The sequence below is a fragment of the Podarcis raffonei genome, chromosome 10 (assembly GCF_027172205.1).
Source record: "Podarcis raffonei isolate rPodRaf1 chromosome 10, rPodRaf1.pri, whole genome shotgun sequence".
In the NCBI taxonomy this organism is placed as follows: Eukaryota; Metazoa; Chordata; class Lepidosauria; order Squamata; family Lacertidae; genus Podarcis; species Podarcis raffonei.
Window position 1 is genome coordinate 19,769,129 of NC_070611.1, and position 17,999 is coordinate 19,787,127.

General features: G+C 44.3%; 1 protein-coding gene across 1 annotated transcript in view; it reads left to right on the plus strand.

The window, feature by feature from the left end:
• The window catches only part of SLC13A1 (solute carrier family 13 member 1), a 93,437-nt gene that overhangs the window by 29,698 nt on the left and 45,740 nt on the right, over positions 1-17,999 (plus strand). Inside the window, exon 2 of the mRNA XM_053406019.1 lies at positions 6,819-6,943. Within this exon, the coding sequence (XP_053261994.1) occupies positions 6,845-6,943 (99 nt within the window). The 5' untranslated portion in view covers positions 6,819-6,844. The remainder of the gene's footprint in view (positions 1-6,818; positions 6,944-17,999) is intronic.

The following is a 17,999-nucleotide window of genomic DNA, read 5'->3' on the forward strand; positions in this document are numbered from 1 at the left end:
TAATCATTCTTGGAATAGTAAACCATGGCTTGCCTTTATGTCTGAATTAAGTGTGATTTCCCAAAGTAACTTAGTTAAGCAAAGCCATTCTTTTAGTGTATTTCTATATACATGAGTATATAATTTTTCAACCAGCACACTAGAGATATTTCCTTTGGAGGGATGCAGATAATCACTTAACACATGCATCTATTACCATGACTAAGAAAACAGATCAGAAATTCTCATTGCAAAATGCTTTCTCTTCCACCTTCTTCAGTTATTCTGATGGTAGTCAAAGCTATGAGTTACAGCTATGTTTGATAATATAGGAAGAGCCAAAATGTTGCATAGAGATCCCACATCACCAAGGCAGAAGCCTTGGGCAAAAGACATGTTTGCTGCCGATGGCACAACTACCACCCACATTAATTAGAAGATACCAGTAAGACATGCAACAAAGTGTTGCAGTGTACCTCTGAACAAGGAAGGATTCCAAGAGTTTCCTCTGTGCCAGGAAGAGAGCAGGTGTATCTGCTTGACCTGGTGCCCAGGTTCAGATAACCTTACAAAGCAGGGAATATGCTCCCCATGTTGTAAGGGTGTTTGAGGTTGGGTGGCAGTGAGGAAGATTTCCCCATAATTCTCTGAGCTGTGGAATCTGCTCTGGTCTCAGGTAGCCAAAGTTCTACAAGAGCAGTCACTTTCTATCTTGTGCGTGTGTTTGGCCACTTATGGTGGCTTGAATTTTATCTACTTCTTCATAACTGAGGGTTCTCCCTGGTATGTTGTATCTTGTATGACACTGGCTTTCATCTCACAGTGACTGGCACAGGCCACTCAAGTTCAGTGCTGGAGTAATGTTAACATACCCTCCCGTGTTTCTCCAATGAAAGTAGAGACCTTCCCTCCGACATTTCTTCAATGAAAACAGGGATGCCCTATTCCATACCCTCCAACATTTCTCTGACAAAAATAGGGGCACTCGCGGGTGGCACTGTGGGTTAAACCACATAGCCTAGGACTTGCTGATCAGAAGGTCAGCGGTTCGAATCCCCGTGACGGGGTGAGCTCCCATTGCTCAGTCCCTGCTCCTGCCAACCTAGCAGTTCGAAAGCACGTCAAAGTGCAAGTAGATAAATTGGTACCGCTCCGGCGGGAAGGTAAACGGCGTTTCCGTGCGCTGCTCTGGTTCGCCAGAAGCGGCTTAGTCAGGCTGGCCCCATGACCCAGAAGCTGTATGCCGGCTCCCTCAGCCAATAAAGCGAGATGAGCGCTGCAACCCCAGAGTCGGCCACGACTGGACCTAATGGTCAGGGGTCCCTTTACCTTTACCTTAAGGACCAGCAGGACATTCCGGGATCAAATCAGAAACTGGGATGGCTTCTGTAAATCCAGGATTGTCCCTTGGAGGAGCTGCGTTGAATATTTCTCACATAGAATAACTAATTTTATTTTGATAGGAATCTTAAACACTTTTGCCTTTATCCATAGAGATGAAAGATCTGGGAATCAAGTGATCAATTCAGGCAAATATAACTAGTAGTGATGGCTATCAACCCGGATGACTTTAAAAAGGATTAGACAAATTCATGGGAGGACAGGCAGGCAGTGGCAACTAACCCTGCTGGCTATGTTCTTATGGCTCAGTGCTAGCTGCACCGGCAGAAAAAGGGTAGAGGATAAATTGACAAAACTGCTGCGCAAGTGTTGGCAGCGGATCGATTGACAGCAAACGTGTAAAACTTGGAGTGCCAGCTTCACCCGCTACAATATGATCAGGGGATGTTAAATATTGTCAAGTATCAAAGTCAAACAACAAACTGAAATATCATCAGATGTGCTATTGCTATGAAAAATTCAGTGAATATCCTGCAAATGTTTGAAGATGCAGAGAACATCTGGCGAATGTTTGACATCCTGGTTTGCAGAGAGAGAATTTGGGGAAGCAAATTCATTACAGCTGTGGGTTGGGAGAGCGTAACATGAAAAGTGACTGTAGGTGTTTTTCGGTTCTCACCAAAACTGAGGGAATGGCGTTTAAATACTGCCAGCAATGGCTGGATCTACGCTGACCTGCTTAACGTTATTTCCCATTATTAGAATATTATTAGATATGTTGTTCTAAAACATCACAGGGCATACTTATTAATTAAAAGGTTTTTTACCTTTTCCCTTACCCACGTAAGATCCTCCCCCTATAGTGTGGGCAGGGTGCTCCCTCCCCCTACCTGGCCTGATCACCTTGGCAACACCTCCCCAGGTGGGATTGGGCAACTGACTGAAGTAGGCGGAGACCTCTAGATATCCCACCTGGGGAAGGCGAAGCCAAGCCTGTGCTAATGGGAACTGCATAGGGTCCAGGGGGCTGCGTGCGACCACGCAAAGGGTCTCCCCCCGTTTAATGTGGGGAGTGGTCATTCCCATTTTAGACTAATATTAGATATGTTGTTCTAAAACATCACAGGGCATACTGGTTAATTAAAACCTTTTTTACCTTTTCCCTCCCATCAAAGGTAAGTAATACCTGGCCACACCATTTCCCAAAACACTGTTTCTTTCCCTGCTGCTGGTCGCTCTTTGCTCTGCTCCACCCTCTGGTGTTACATTTTAATCCTCCCTCCCTCCCTGCTCGAATACCATAGGAGGGGTGTCAGAGTTTGAATGCAGTAAAGAAAGGTAAAACACTACATAGGGACATATGAGCAGTGTTTCACCGTTACAGTCATACCTCGGGTTAAATATGCTTCAGGTTGAGCGTTTCCAAGGAACGCATTACTTCCGGGTTTTGCTGCTTGTGCATGCGCAGACGCTCAAAATGACATCGTGTGCATGCGCAGATGCGGCGACCTGCACATGCGGGTTGCCTTTGCTTCAGGATGCAAATGGGGCTCCGGAACAGATCCCGTTCGCAACCAGAGGTACCACTGTATAGATGCATAAAACAACTAACAACAACAATTTACGGTGGTACCTCAGGTTAAGTACTTAATTCGTTCCGGAGGTCTGTTCTTAACCTGAAACTGTTCTTAACCTGAAGCACCACTTTAGCTAATGGGGCCTCCAGCTGCCGCCGCGCCGCCAGAGCAGGATTTCTGTTCTTATCCTGAAGCAAAGTTCTTAACCTGACGTACTATTTCTGGGTTAGCGGAGTGCGTAACCTGAAGCGTATGTAACCCGAGGTACCACTGTATTACTTTCCCCAGCCACTCTGGGCGGCTTCCAACAGGAGATTAAAAATACATTAAAACATCAGTCATTAAGCATTAAATTTATTAAGCATTAAACGATAAAAAAGCAAGGTGCATTGTGCACGTAAAAAGTAGGGCGTCATGTGTCCATGTACATTAGCAAAACCATTCCTTAACACCTCCTTAACGTTAAAAACCGAGAGTGTAGACCCACCCTATATACAGTGAAAACATTGTGGCTTGGATGCATGCTGAAGGAACTGCATGACTGTGTAAAACAGTGAGCGTAGAATCGCCCAGAATGGTACAACATGAGGAAGGGACTTTGGGTTGAGGCTTGTGGCATCGTTCAGAGCCCTTAATACACTGCAGGATAAAAAAACCCTGTCTCTCTCTCTCTCTCCCCCCCCCCCCGGCACCAACATCCTTGGCCCATGACCTTTCTGGCTGGGGATCACGGAAGTTGGCAGTATGTGTCTGAATATCAGTTGTGGGAGAGTTCTCTTGTGCTCAGGTCCTGCATGTGGGTTTCATGTAGTCACTGTGAGAACAGGATGCTGGACTAGAAGGACCATTGGCCTGATCCAGCAGGTGATTAATAATAATAATAATAATAATAATAATAATAATAATAATAATAATAATAATTTATTATTTATACCCCGCCCATTTGGCTGGGTTTCTCCAGCCACTCTGGGCGGCTTCCAACGGAATATTAAAATACAATAACCTATTAAACATTAAAAGCTTCCCTAAACAGGGTTGCCTTCAGATGTCTTCTAAAAATCCAGTAGTTGTTTATTTCTTTGACATCTGGTGGGAGGGCGTTCCACAGGGCAGGTGCCACTACCGAGAAGGCCCTCTGCCTGGTTCCCTGTAACTTGGCTTCTCGTAGCGAGGGAACCGCCAGAAGGCCCTTGGCACTGGACCTCAGTGTCCGGGCACTTATGTTCTTACGTTGAAATCCGAAATCATCTGAAAGACCACTCGTACGATCTGTCCTGAGCAGGACTAGTCAGGTTAAGATGCTAATCCTATTAGCCTCGCACTTGTCTGGGTCACTGCAAACTACTGCAGCACAAGGAAATGGCTACCCTGGCTGAAATGGGCACTTAATCAGATTAATTAACTTTTTCACTCCCCACTGCTTTTTGTACACACCGCAGTACATTTCCTTCAGAGGAGCACGAGAAGTTCAGCAGTACAAAAGAAAATTACATCAGCGGCTATAGTTGGCAAATAGTCGTGGGTCAGTGAGGTTGCATGTTTGCAGGGTAATTAAAATCTGGATCAACTGGCAGGCCGATCCAAAGTTTGATGACTGAAGCACAACTGATTCTGCAATGTATGACTGAGGGTGGGGAGAGTGGACTAGCAAGATGAGGAAACTGAAATCAGCTGACTGGCATCTCCATTAGTTTGGGGTACTTGCCAGAGATGGTTTGTACAGTTTCTTTTTCTTTTTCTAGTTGTTGAACAAGATACATATGCAACAAATCTACGTGACTCCCACATTTAAAAACTGCAAAGCGTGAAGCAGCCTTTAGTCTGTCAAGGATTGAAACCCGATATAATAATTAATTGTACAGAGGGCATGCTTCATGGGACTGATGAGAGTTATAGTTCAGCAGCATCTGCAGGACCAAATGTTCCCCACTCCTTATTAAGGAGTCCAAAAACTTTGTCAGACTCTTCTTCAGGTTGGATCAAACATAAATACGAAGTGGGCTGTGGCCTTCTGGGTCAAGTGCAATGGAGTGCATGTGTGTGTTTCTTGGGGCATGGTAGGAAAAAACCCTCAGGGCATGCCATGGCGTTGTTTCAGAAATGTAAAAAATGCCATTTCAGAATTAGAGCAGAAAGTTCCCTTTCATGACTCCAGAGAATTTATGCATTGGGATGGGATTGTGATACAGTAGTACCTCGGATTAAGTACTTAATTCATTCCGGAGGTCCGAACTTAACCTGAAACTGTTCTCAACCTGAAGCACCACTTTAGCTAATGGGGCCTCCTGCTGCTGCCGCGCCACCGGAGCATGATTTCTGTTCTCATCCTGAAGCAAAGTTCTTAACCTGAAGCACTATTTCTCGGTTAGCGGAGTCTGTAACCTGAAGCATATGTAACCTGAAGCATATGTAACCCAAGGTACCACTGTATATGTGTGGAAGGGGCCCATGCCACAAGTTTGTGTTGTCTGAGTCCCTAAACTACGACTCCCATCATCTCTGACCATTGGCCATACTGGCTGAGTACAACAACATCTGTAGGACCACAGATTAGCCCAGGGTTTCCCAAACTTGGGTCTCCAGTTGTTTGTGGACTACAGCTCCCATCGCTCCTGACTATGGGTCCTGGAAGCTAGGGATGATGGGAGTTGTAGTCGAAAAACAGCTGGAGACCCAAGTTTGGGAAACCCTGGGTTAGCGGGTCCAGTTTCATAGGCTGGCTCCAGGTCTGAGGGGGTCTTGAGCAATGTGTCCCTCTCTTCCTCTTCTGTCATTTGACTGTGGTGAGCAGGAACATTCCTGCCTGCAGTGACAGTATTCCAAGCAGTGTTGGGTACCTGGGTTTAGCCACCATTTGATTTCCTGGCAACTCCTAAGAGCTTGAGCGTGTTGTGGGAAATGGTGACTCAGTTCAGCTGCAGGAAGAGGGCAGAACAATGGGGCTGCACCTCCAGGAGGCCCTGGGTGCTGATGCCAGTCCTATGCTTTCATCATAGCAAGACGATTCCTGCACATCATGGGGATATTTAGATTGACTCAGCATTTCTGCCATCATAGCATGCTTCATACATTCCTCAGACAGCTGAACTCTGCACTCCCCAGGCTACAGTTAAAAATGGGAACTGTCAACAGGCAGCAGTGTGAGAAAACACATATAGACATGGGAAGCAGCTAAAGACTGCCACATTATTATTTTTCATAGATAAAAAAAGTGCAGAATCGCACACGCCGGCCAGTTTCTGTTTTGACTTGAAATGTTCATTTTGCGCTTCTCAGAAGTACATAAAGGCAAGAAGCGGGCAGGAGGAGCTCTGGCCTGTAATGGCGCCCACCTGAGAGGTCCTGTGACTGCACTCCGGCACAGGTCACAACACTGTTGTGGTTCAGAGGCATCCAAGAGCACTGTGCTTACATTATCCCTTTCTCACTGCTCACAAGTAAGGAGGAACACCGGCATGGTGTTATCAGAGTACGAAGCAAGAGTTCTGAACTCAGTTCACTTTCCACTGTACTTCTGAATTTAACCAAAGTAGCTTTGAAACGTGAACAACCCCCTCACGAAGTCTCAGGACTCAGAGAACACACGCCCCACCCAGCTTGTCTTCAGGCTTCATGAAAGGGCAGGGTGAAGAAGAAGGCTTCTCAACAGGGCCTGGTGGGTTCCTAGATCTCTTTCTGGTATAACGGAAGAATAAAAAAGAGTGCAGTCAGGATAGAAAGTATTTCATATCTTCACTGGGAAAGGCACCTCTTATCTAATGGTAAGACACTAAAACAATCAAGAGCTATATTTATTTTTAACTTGGCTTGACTGAAGGCTCTGTTGCAAAGGCTAAAGGTGATAGTTTGGAGAAATATTAATCAGACACTTCTACTTAAGGTTCGATCTCTCTTTTCCCTTTTGGTTTATGGTTTCCACAGAAAAGAAGAGCCTGCAGCCCACCGCAATGAAGGTCATCAAAACACTCTTGGTCTACCGACGTTTTCTCCTCATTTTCTTCACTCCCCTCCTGCTTCTCCCATTGCCTCTCGTCATCAGAACCAAAGTAAGTGAATAATAACTGCTGCCCTACATCTTTATGTTTCCAAAGCCTCACTGAAATGTTTCATCTTCCTCTCAGTTTCCCCCCCCTCAGATTGGTCTCTTCACAAAACTCTGCCACACGATACAGATTGAAAGTAATTAAAAAAAATCACAGAGAATCTTCCGCAAAGTCTTCCTGGTGTGTTCTTAGCAGATAAAATGGATAGGCTGTCACCCAGACAGTTTTAAATATTTTAAACGTTTCACTTCCGTACCAAACCCTGGGCACTGTCAGGAGTATAGCTTTAGTGTGCTTTGTCATTATAGATATGTACAAGGTGTCAAGAAGATCTATCTTTTAATTGCCTTTTTTAATTTGAGAGGGAGAATCTGTGGCTAGCTTTAAGGGAGATATAATTTCAGTAATGACAGTTACTTGCTGCAGTATTTGGAGAACTGGAACAAGAGAGGGAATGTCAACATTCCCAGCTGAATGGTATGAAATAATTGATAGGCTGATAATCAGTTACGTTCTTGCTATCATTTGCTCCATTGCTCTGCATTATACATTTAAACCGGTGTCATACCAGTTTAAAAAATTGTGAGGGGCACATGACAGTTGTGCTGCCAACAGATTAAGATCAATGTGTATGGCAGCTTCCACACAGCAACTAGTCATGAATCTTTTGTGCGTTTTAATAAAAGATCCTGTACTTGCACGTAAATTCAGTATTTTACATTAAAGGCCTTCGTGTTGACTAATCACAGAAGGCCAAAGTGAGCAGAAATTCATTATTTCTTTGTCACCGGAGAAACATGGCCTTTTATCTTGCTGCCTCATCAAGACATATGTCAGAAGTTAATGGTATTAATGGGTGAAGTATTGACTCCACAAAAGGCAAAGGCAAAACTCTCGTTGATTTCAATGGATCTGCCGCCTTTCATCTTCTTCAGAAATGGTGCCAATTTTGATGTCAGTGTACTTTCACGGAGCTACTCTGCCTACAAATACACAGAATTGTATCCCCCCCCACTCCCCGCCCCTCATTTAGGGAGGAAACAAATCTCTTGTTACTATTGTGTGGTTTCTTGTCCTCATTCAAGGTCATGTTCAAAGGAAGTATTTCTTTTCAGAACAGAGAATAATAGAATTTATGCAGATTCAAAGATGAACCTATGACATCCAATTGATTCCATTCTCTGTTGTAGCTCACACCACTTATAGATAGATACATGTCCTCCAGCATCAGTATGTGATATGTATTGTCTGGCACTAAAATACACACCACTGGAAAGCAATATTCATTTTTAAAGGTATGTGATAGTTGTCCAGCAGCACACATGCTGATCTATACACAGACCAGCATACTTCGAAAATCAACACACATCCTGCTTTAACATGATAGGTAAAGGTAAAGGTACCCCTGCCCGTACGGCCAGTCGTGTCTGACTCTAGGGTTGTGCGCCCATCTCACTTAAGAGGCCGCTGTCCAGAGACACTTCCGGGTCACGTGGCCAGCGTGACAAAGCTGCATCTGGCGAGCCAGCGCAGCACACGGAAACGCCGTTTACCTTCCCGCCAGTAAGCGGTCCCTATTTATCTACTTGTACCCGGGGGTGCTTTCGAACTGCTAGGTTGGCAGGCGCTGGGACTGAGCAACGGGAGCGCACCCCGCCACGGGGATTCGAACCGCTGACCTTTCGATCGGCAAGTCCTAGGCACTGAGGCTTTTACCCACAGCGCCACCCGCGTCCCACTTTAGCATGATAATGCACATCTAAATCTGTGTGAAGCAGAGAATCCAATTCTATATTTGGGGAAAACTGGTGTTGTTACGTTGTTTGTGTCTCCAGCCACTGATTGAAATCATCTTAAGTCGAAAGAAAATATGACTTAGATGCTGTTGACAGGCTAAGCATGCATGCTTACAAATGGCAGCCACACCTAAGCTGGAGTTAAAACGATTGGGTCTTTTTAGGTTACCCAAAAGATGGAAATTGGCAGGCATTTACGTACAATATGGTGAATGAAAATCGGGGTTCTTAAATGCACAGGGGAACCTACACAAGTAGTGCAAGCTCCCTGCTACAGATGGTCACCTCCCAAGTCATGGAGGACAACCAGGAATGCGACAGGAGAAATGGGATGGATATTCTAATCCTTGCACCATGTGATGGAGGAACAGAGAGAGCCAGAGAGCGAGTTTCTATTAAAGGGGCCTACCATGAGCAGAACACTGGCCATTCTTGTCCATTGGAAAGTTTCTCCCACTCTATTTCTGATTGTGGCAGAGCGCAGGGGAAATGAATGAGGAGATTTGTAAAATGGATGACGTTCAGGCAAATTCACCCTTAGCATTACTTTACAGTACAGCAAAGTTATGGTTCATAGAATCCCAGTGTCGTTGCCTTACAACTCAACAGACGAAAGTGTGTAGCAGATTTCAGGGCTGGTCACTGTTTGGCCGCTCTCTAGAATTATGTGTGAATGATTACAAAGGAAAGGGAATGCTTTTGAAACCTGTGAAACTCCAGCATCTCACCGCATGGCTATAGCTGACTTTGATTTCACATCTAGGACAAGATTTGAGATAAGTTCACAGATGGCCTTTCTGTGTTCTCCTTTTTCTTCTTTGGCTATGTAACTGTGTGAGAATGCGGTTGAATATGAAAAGATTTGATGAAATAAATCGCAAGCAATAAAAGTTAGAGGTGAATAAATTTCTCTTGTTTACAGCCTTGTTGAAACGTAGCCCTGCCTAAGAGATGGATAATATAGTTTCAGGCACAGAGAACTAACTCTGCTCATTCAGTTATTTTAATGACTAATCCCGGTGCTAAACTTCCCACCACCATAAGATATGTGGAATATGTGTTGAATGGTTTATTTAAATGTAAAGGTTCATCATTGTTCCACCCGATGTGTATGTCTTTAAGGGGCCAGAGCAAGGGCCAGAGTAAGATAACGAGACCCAGCTTTACAGCTGTGAAGCGTAGCAGGTGCTGCTGAGTTGTATTTGATTAAGGTGTGTCAGCATTTGGGTGTAGTATATAAGGAGCAGCACCTAGCTCTCCCATTACCCTGGGGGATGGGTTGGTGGTTGGGTCTGGTTTGGTTGTTAATGTACTTAGTGTAAAAGGAGTTTTTGTTTTTCTTATTAAACCTTGTTTAAGTTATTTTTGAGTCCTTTCTTTTTAATGCATGGTCTCACCAGCAAGCTCTCTGCAGCGTTACTAAACTGCAAACAGCCAACATCTTTGGTTATGGGCCCAGCTGCTGAGTGGATGACTGCATATTTTTGGACTCTGAGAAAGGTTTGAAAACTCCTTCTCCTGTTAGCGTAGTTCTGTGGGTCTGGAAGAGTTCCAGAATGGTTGACCGGGTTCCTGAAGCTGAGAAGGCTCTGGTCTTCCCACAGCTAACAGATGAGAACTATAGTTTATGGTCTTTTCGGGTGGAGGCGCTTTTGACCTCTAGAGAAGTATGGACCTATGTAACTGACGACCCTCCTGACCCTGTGACTAATGCTTGGTCGAAAGGAGATGCAAAAGCCAGGGCGATAATTAATTTGGCAGTCAGTGACCAGCAAGTAGTCTATATAAGAAATAAGAAAACTGCCAAAGAAATGTGGGACAGTCTTGCAGCAGTGCATGTTAGAAAAGAGTCAGCATCTGCATTGACGTTTTTCAAGCAGTTGTACCAGACGAAGTTGCAGCCTGGTGGTGATTTGGCAGCACACTTGAGACGTCTGGAGGCAATACGCGGCGAATTAATTCGAAGGGACATGGACATACCTGATATTCAGTATGTTTTTATCATTCTTTGTTCCCTTAATGAGGACTTTGATGGTATAGCTAGCCAGATATCTGCTGTTCCACCAGCACAATTAACTGTGGAAGGGGTAACGGCAAGATTAATGGGCGAGTTGGACAGAAGGGAGGCTTGTGCCATAAGCACTCCTATTTCCAGAAGTAATGAGGAACGCCATATGCAAACCTGTGGTGATACAACTGCATTTAAAGCTGCCAAGCGTTGTTGGTTCTGCAATAAACAAGGACATTTTGCAAAGGACTGCAGATCCAAAAGAAAGCAAAGTACTCCCAAGCCTGTTTCTGTTCGTCAGTCACGGTTGTCAGCCCAGCAGCCGACATCGTATAGTAGAGACAGAAACGAGCCGCGAGTTTTCCATGCTAGGACAACAGATCGTAGAAGACTTAAACGTGCCAAGTGGAAGTCTTTTGTTGTGGACTCAGGAGCATCTCAGCATATTTGCAATGATCGAAGCTTGTTTATTTCTTTCGAAGAGGAAATTGGTAATGTACATTTAGCCAATTCACAAGTCTTGCAGTCGCTTGGCAGGGGTACTGTTAAACTTGACTCTTTAAACATTACGATAGCGAACTGCATTTACTGCCCGTCAGTGGACAATTTATTATCAGTAAGGTGTTTTGCTCGTCAAGGCATAACTGTGCGTTTCTTAAAGTCAATGTGTGAGTTTTTCGATGGGAACAAACGTCTATTATATGCCCGGGAATCTGATGGTTTATATAGACTGTATTTTCGCACCTACTCCCAAACGCCTATAAATTGCAGAGCAGCACAGTCAAGCCAGGGGTTGAGGAATGTAAGGCCTCATTCCGGGTGTGTCCATGAGGCACACAGAATTCTGGGACACCTGAATTTTGCTGATGTAATTAAAACAAAGAATATTGTTGATGGCCTCAACTTAAAACCATGTAAATTCTTTATGCAATGTCTATCCTGTTGCAAGAATAAGATTAAGGTTGCACGCAAGGGTAGGTGCTCAGATAGGAAAGTAACTGAGCCATTTGAGCGTGTACATTGTGATTTAGTTGGGCCACTCCCACCGTCATTAGGAGGTTCTAAGTACTGGCTTACCCTGATAGACCAGTATAGTAGATATTGTTGGACTTATGCAATAGCTGAGAAGTCCCAAGCATTTGAGAAGTACAAAGTTTTTTGCAACTGGGTAAAAACGCACTTTAACAAACCAATTAAGAACCTGTTTTCTGACCGGGGTGGGGAATTTGTTTCTGAGGATTTTGAGAAATTCCTGGAAGCGCAGGGGACTACTCATGAGTTATCTTGCCCCCGAAGTCCCTGGCAAAATGGGCTTGTTGAAGTTGTGCAGCGTGACCTACAGGCAGGGGTTAAAACGTATCTGCACGATGCTAATCTGCCCAAAGACTTTTGGGCTGAAGCGCTTAATGCATTTTGTTATGTTAGAAATCGCACTTATCATTCTGGTTTAGATGTCACCCCCTATGAGAAGCTGTTTAAAAAACGCCCTAATCTGAAATACCTACGCATTTGGGGTTCAGATGTAATTATGCATTATCCCGCTAAGCAGAAATTGGGTGAACGTAGTGTCCAGGGAAAATTAATGGGCTACCAGCAGGGGGCGTACAGAATTTACATACCAGCAACTGGCAAATTTCATATTACCAGAAGCATGATACAAACTGTAAATTGGAATGGAGTTGCTGTCTTCCAAGATACTGATGGTATAGATAATACTGAGGAAGAAGAGGAAGCAGCAGCAGCAGCAGGAAATGGTGCTTCTGAATTAATGGAAAAAGACAAAAAGTCTGTTGAATCTGATTTGTTTGATGATTTAAAGTCACAGGCACCCAAGGGGAGGTTAGATTCTCTTGAGTTTTCTGACCGTGAGCTTAGCCTACAGGCATCTCTTCAATCTGATAATGATTTACAACCTGAAACTAGTGATTCACTTAGTCCCATTAAGTCTGAGGAGTCTGACTCTCCTTCCGGACTGAGACGTTCAGATAGAAAGAGACAGAAGCCACAACGTTTTGCAGATGAACATTTTAATACTGTGTATGCCAATAAGGCAGTTTTTGAGCCAAAAAGCTACAATGATGTTCAGAAATTATCTTAAACATACCAAACATTATAGGTTGCAGTTTACAACATGTATTGACAAAGGTTTTGAAACTTTCTGCGATGCATCTCATGCAGTGGAACAAAATAATTGCAGGGGTGTGTCTGGTATGGTGTTTTGTTATAACGGTTGTCCATTTGAATGGAAGTCCCAGACACAAACCATTATTTGTCTCTCCACAACAGAGAGTGAATTATGTGCATGCGTTCAGGCCACTCGTGATGTAGAATGGTATCTGCAAGTATTTGCAGACCTACAGATGCAAGTAACACTACCAGTAAAAGTTTACCTTGATTCCCAGAGCGGACTTGCTATCCTGTGTTCAGAGACCAATACGCAGCGCACTAGAGTCTTAAGGTTACGTTTACAGTTTGTAAAGAAACTAATTGCTGACGAAATGATTGTATTTGAATATGTTCCAGGTGACAATCAAATTGCGGACATTTTTACTAAAGCACTTCCGAAGGTTACACATGAAAAACATGTACAAAATATGCTTTATGTTTTTGTTCCACAATGATGAACCGCAGGGGAAATGTTGAATGGTTTATTTAAATGTAAAGGTTCATCATTGTTCCACCCGATGTGTATGTCTTTAAGGGGCCAGAGCAAGGGCCAGAGTAAGATAACGAGACCCAGCTTTACAGCTGTGAAGCGTAGCAGGTGCTGCTGAGTTGTATTTGATTAAGGTGTGTCAGCATTTGGGTGTAGTATATAAGGAGCAGCACCTAGCTCTCCCATTACCCTGGGGGATGGGTTGGTGGTTGGGTCTGGTTTGGTTGTTAATGTACTTAGTGTAAAAGGAGTTTTTGTTTTTCTTATTAAACCTTGTTTAAGTTATTTTTGAGTCCTTTCTTTTTAATGCATGGTCTCACCAGCAAGCTCTCTGCAGCGTTACTAAACTGCAAACAGCCAACAATATGATCCTTTGAGGCATCCTTCAAATGGTGAAGAGAGACTGGCTACAGAACCTTTAATATGTATATAATGTGTCTCGGCTTTGCCTTGCTTGCAGTTGGCTTATGACTTTAATGATAGCTCGAGCTGGGTAATAACGTCTTCCATGGTTTTTACTCCATGGCAAAATCTATTCCGGATGACTCAGAACATCAAAAAGTAGGCAGAGCTGTCCGTCCCAAGCTATTGCTCCATCACACTCATGCTACACAGCTGCAGAGAAATCAGTTTGTGGATCGAGGGCCCGACCCCCACTATGTGAAATAAACACACAAGGACACGTGATATAAGGTTAATGGGCAAGAAAAGGCCACAACTTTATTGATTACAGCAGTGAAAAGGTATTGGCTTAGGCATTGGATGACAATAGGAGGTGGGTTTATTCAACAGTAGGTGGAGCCTGTTGATGCTAATCCAACTATAGGCTCACCCCTGATGTCACCGAGGGTCGTGCCATGGCCTCCCGCCAAGCAGGCATCGGACGGAATACACGACCGCCAGATTCCTTTAACGGAATAACCCACGGTAGATAGCATAGGCGATGGCCACACCTAGCCCTTGACACACATGAATCCAATGCCTAACCTACCCACCAATACCACAAAAGTTGTGACGATTGCTACGAGGTAGGCGAAAAAACCAAAAAGCCTAATGCCAAATGGAAAAATTCCTACCAGGCCCCCCAGACAACCGGGGCGACCAACCTAAGGTCCACAGCAAGGCCAAAAACCTAGACCCTGAGCTAAATGGGAGTGGAGGGTGGGTGACTCGCTGCAGGACGACAACGACTGAGGAGGAGGCGGAGCTGGAGCCGCAGCATTAAGCTGCTAAACACGCTCCCCGGAGACACCTGGTTGGCTGCCTCCGGTGGGTGTGGGTGCCAGCCAGGTGAGGAGGGGCGGGGGCTAAGGCCCCCGGCCAGGGGCGGAGCTCGGGCTCCCGCCCACAACCACTCCCCTCTCTTCCAGGGAGGAGAGTCTTTCTCAGGATGTTAAACAGCTCTTGGAAGCCAGGTGATGATTGGATTGGAAAGATACGTCATTAGAAGGGCGATGATCAGATAGAAAATGTTGCAAGCCATGAGGCTGCAGACCACAACCAATTATGAACCCAGCTTGAAGAAGAAGCTCCCAGGTGACTGTGGGTGTAAATCATAGCTTCCCAAACGTGGGTCTCCAGCTGTTTTTGGACTACAACTCCCATCACTCCTAGCTAGCAGGACTAGCGGTCAGGGATGATGGGAATTTTAGTCCAAAAACAGCTGGAGACCCAAGTTTGGGAAAGCCTGGTGTAAATGAAGAAGGCCTACATATAAACTGGGTTTAAATCAATGAATTTTTGAGGTTTCCAAAGTCTGAAGTTGGAAACACGCAGTAATCTCTTAAACTGCAGAGCAGGACTAGCCACTGTGATGCCCTCCACATGTTTTGACAGCAACTTCCACCATCTCTGACCGTTAGCCATGAGGCTGATGGGAGCTGGAGTTTACAATATCAGCGGGGTACCATGAGTGGTTGTAGTCCAGATACATCTGGAGGGCCACAGGTTCCCCATCCTTGTTCTATGACTTCTCCCAAGTAGACCCTTCTTCTTCAGGAGATCTTTGGTGATAACATCTCTTGGCAACATGAATGGTTCTACACTGACTCTGCACTACCCACCAGGCCTGTTGCTGCTTTTGCTCTTGAGGTCCAGCTGGTGAGCAGCAAGAAATAGTGGGGGCAAGGTAGAGTGCAAATGGTGATCAGAGAGGTTGTTGGGGGCCAGGTGAGAGGTTTATGAGACCAGCTTCTTTGACTTGTCATAGGACAAGAGCAGGTTCTTTCAGGTTGCCAGCTGGGGGTTCTCTGTGGGATTCCATGCCTCTTCCTCTGAGGAAGTCTCCCCAAGGTCCTAGTCAGACAGGACGCTGACATTTGTGGGCGGGTGTGGAGGACTCCCTGGTCCTGAATGGGGTAATTGTGCCCCTGAAGGACCAGGTGCACAGCCTGGGAGTCATTTTGGACTCACAGCTGTCCATGGAGGCACAGGTCAAATCTGTGTCCAGGGCAGCTGTTTACCAGCTCCATCTGGTACGTAGGCTGAGACCCTATCTGCCTGCGGACTGCCTCGCCAGAGTGGTGCATGCTCTGGTTATCTCCTGCTTGGACTACTGCAATACGCTCTATGTGGGGCTACCTTTGAAGGTGACCCGGAAACTACAACTAATCCAGAATGCGGCAGCTAGACTGGTGACTGGGAGCAGCCACCGAGACCATATAACACCGGTCTTGAAAGACCTACATTGGCTCCCAGTACGTTTCCGAGCACAATTCAAAGTGTTGGTGCTGACCTTTAAAGCCCTAAACGGCCTCGGTCCAGTATATCTGAAGGAGCGTCTCTACCCCCATCGTTCTACCCAGACACTGAGGTCCAGCAGCAAGGGCCTTCTGGCAGTTCCCTCACTGCGAGAAGCCAAGTTACAGGGAACCAGACAGAGGGCCTTCTCGGTAGTGGTGCCCTCCCTGTGGAATGCCCTCCCACCAGATGTCAAACAACAACTACCAGACTTTTAGAAGACATCTGAAGGCAGCCCTGTTTAGGGAAGCTTTTAATGTTTGATGCATTACAGTATTTTAATATATTTTTTTGGAAGCCACCCAGAGTGGCTGGGGAAGCCCAGCCAGATGGGCCGGGTATAAATAATAAATTATTAATAATAATAATAATAATTATTTGAGATATTTGTGCAAGGATGGCCAATGTGGTACCTTTCAGGTGTTGTTGGAATGCTATTCTTCGTTATCCCTGACCACTGAAAATGCTGGCTAGGGCTGCTGGAGTTGTGATGAAGCTGGCTACCCTTGTGTTTGTCACAATCAAGATTCAAGGCCAATGAATTGGCCCAAACTGTCGTATCTCATCAACAAACGTACCTGTGATGTGGAGTGTGCATACACCTAGCAATTTTTTTTACACTATATAGCAATGCATCTCCTTTGCTTCTGCCCTGCACATAGACTCAAGCTGCACCAGAAGTTCGAAAAGATCTTGAGAATTTTCCTCCATTATTTCTGCTGTGGTTCTGTGGACCACCGGAAGGTTCATTATGGATCATCAATGGTCCACAGAATTACTTTTTTATGACGATCAGAGAGTTGATGCAGGTTGGAAATGTGAGGAAGTGATAGACATTCCATGCACTCTGATATCGGATGGATCTGTTGGGCCTCTTTCCACCTGCCGCATCAGTAAAATAACAACTCAGAATGTTTCACAGTCAGAAAAATGCAGAGAAGAGCAAGATTAAAGATATGGCAAGTTTTCCACATGTCAAAGCTTCTTCAAAATAATTTTCACTAGATTGGAATGAACTGAAAAGGGCACTTTTCAACTATACGAAGAGGCATTTTTCATAACCTTTACTTAAGAGAGAGAGAGAGCTATAGCAGATATATCTTAATATCAAACGTTCATCATTTAAAGACGTTTACCATCTGCATTTTTGTTGTTGTTTCTTTCTTACTCCTCCCTTCTGCACCACTGCTTTGCATAACATCAAGCCTGTTGAAAGGTACTGGGAAAAGCTTGATCAATATTATATGACAATTATGGTTGGTCCTAATAATGTTTCAATTACTGAGGTATGTGGAGAAATTGATGTGATCTATCATCTCTCTATCTATCTATCTATCATCTATCTATCTATCATCTATCTATCATCTATCTATCATCTATCTATCTATCTATCTATCTATCTATCTATCATCTATCTATCTATCATCTATCTATATCTATCTATCTATCATCTATCTATCTATCTATCTATCTATCTATCTATCTATCATCTGTCTATCTAGCTATCATCTATCTATCTATCTATCTATCTATCTATCTATCTATCATCTATCTATCTATCTATCTATCTATCTATCTATCTATCATCTGTCTATCTAGCTATCATCTATCTATCTATCTATCTATCATCTATCTATCTATCTATCTATCTATCTATCATCTATCTATCTATCTATCATCTATCTATCATCTATCTATCATCTATCTATCATCTATCTATCTATCTATCTATCTATCTATCTATCTATCTATCTATCATCTATCTATCTATCTATCTATCTATCTATCATCTATCTATCTATCTTCTTTGCCCTACAATGCAAATGAGGGATTTCTCCAATGAAATGGATGCAATAGATG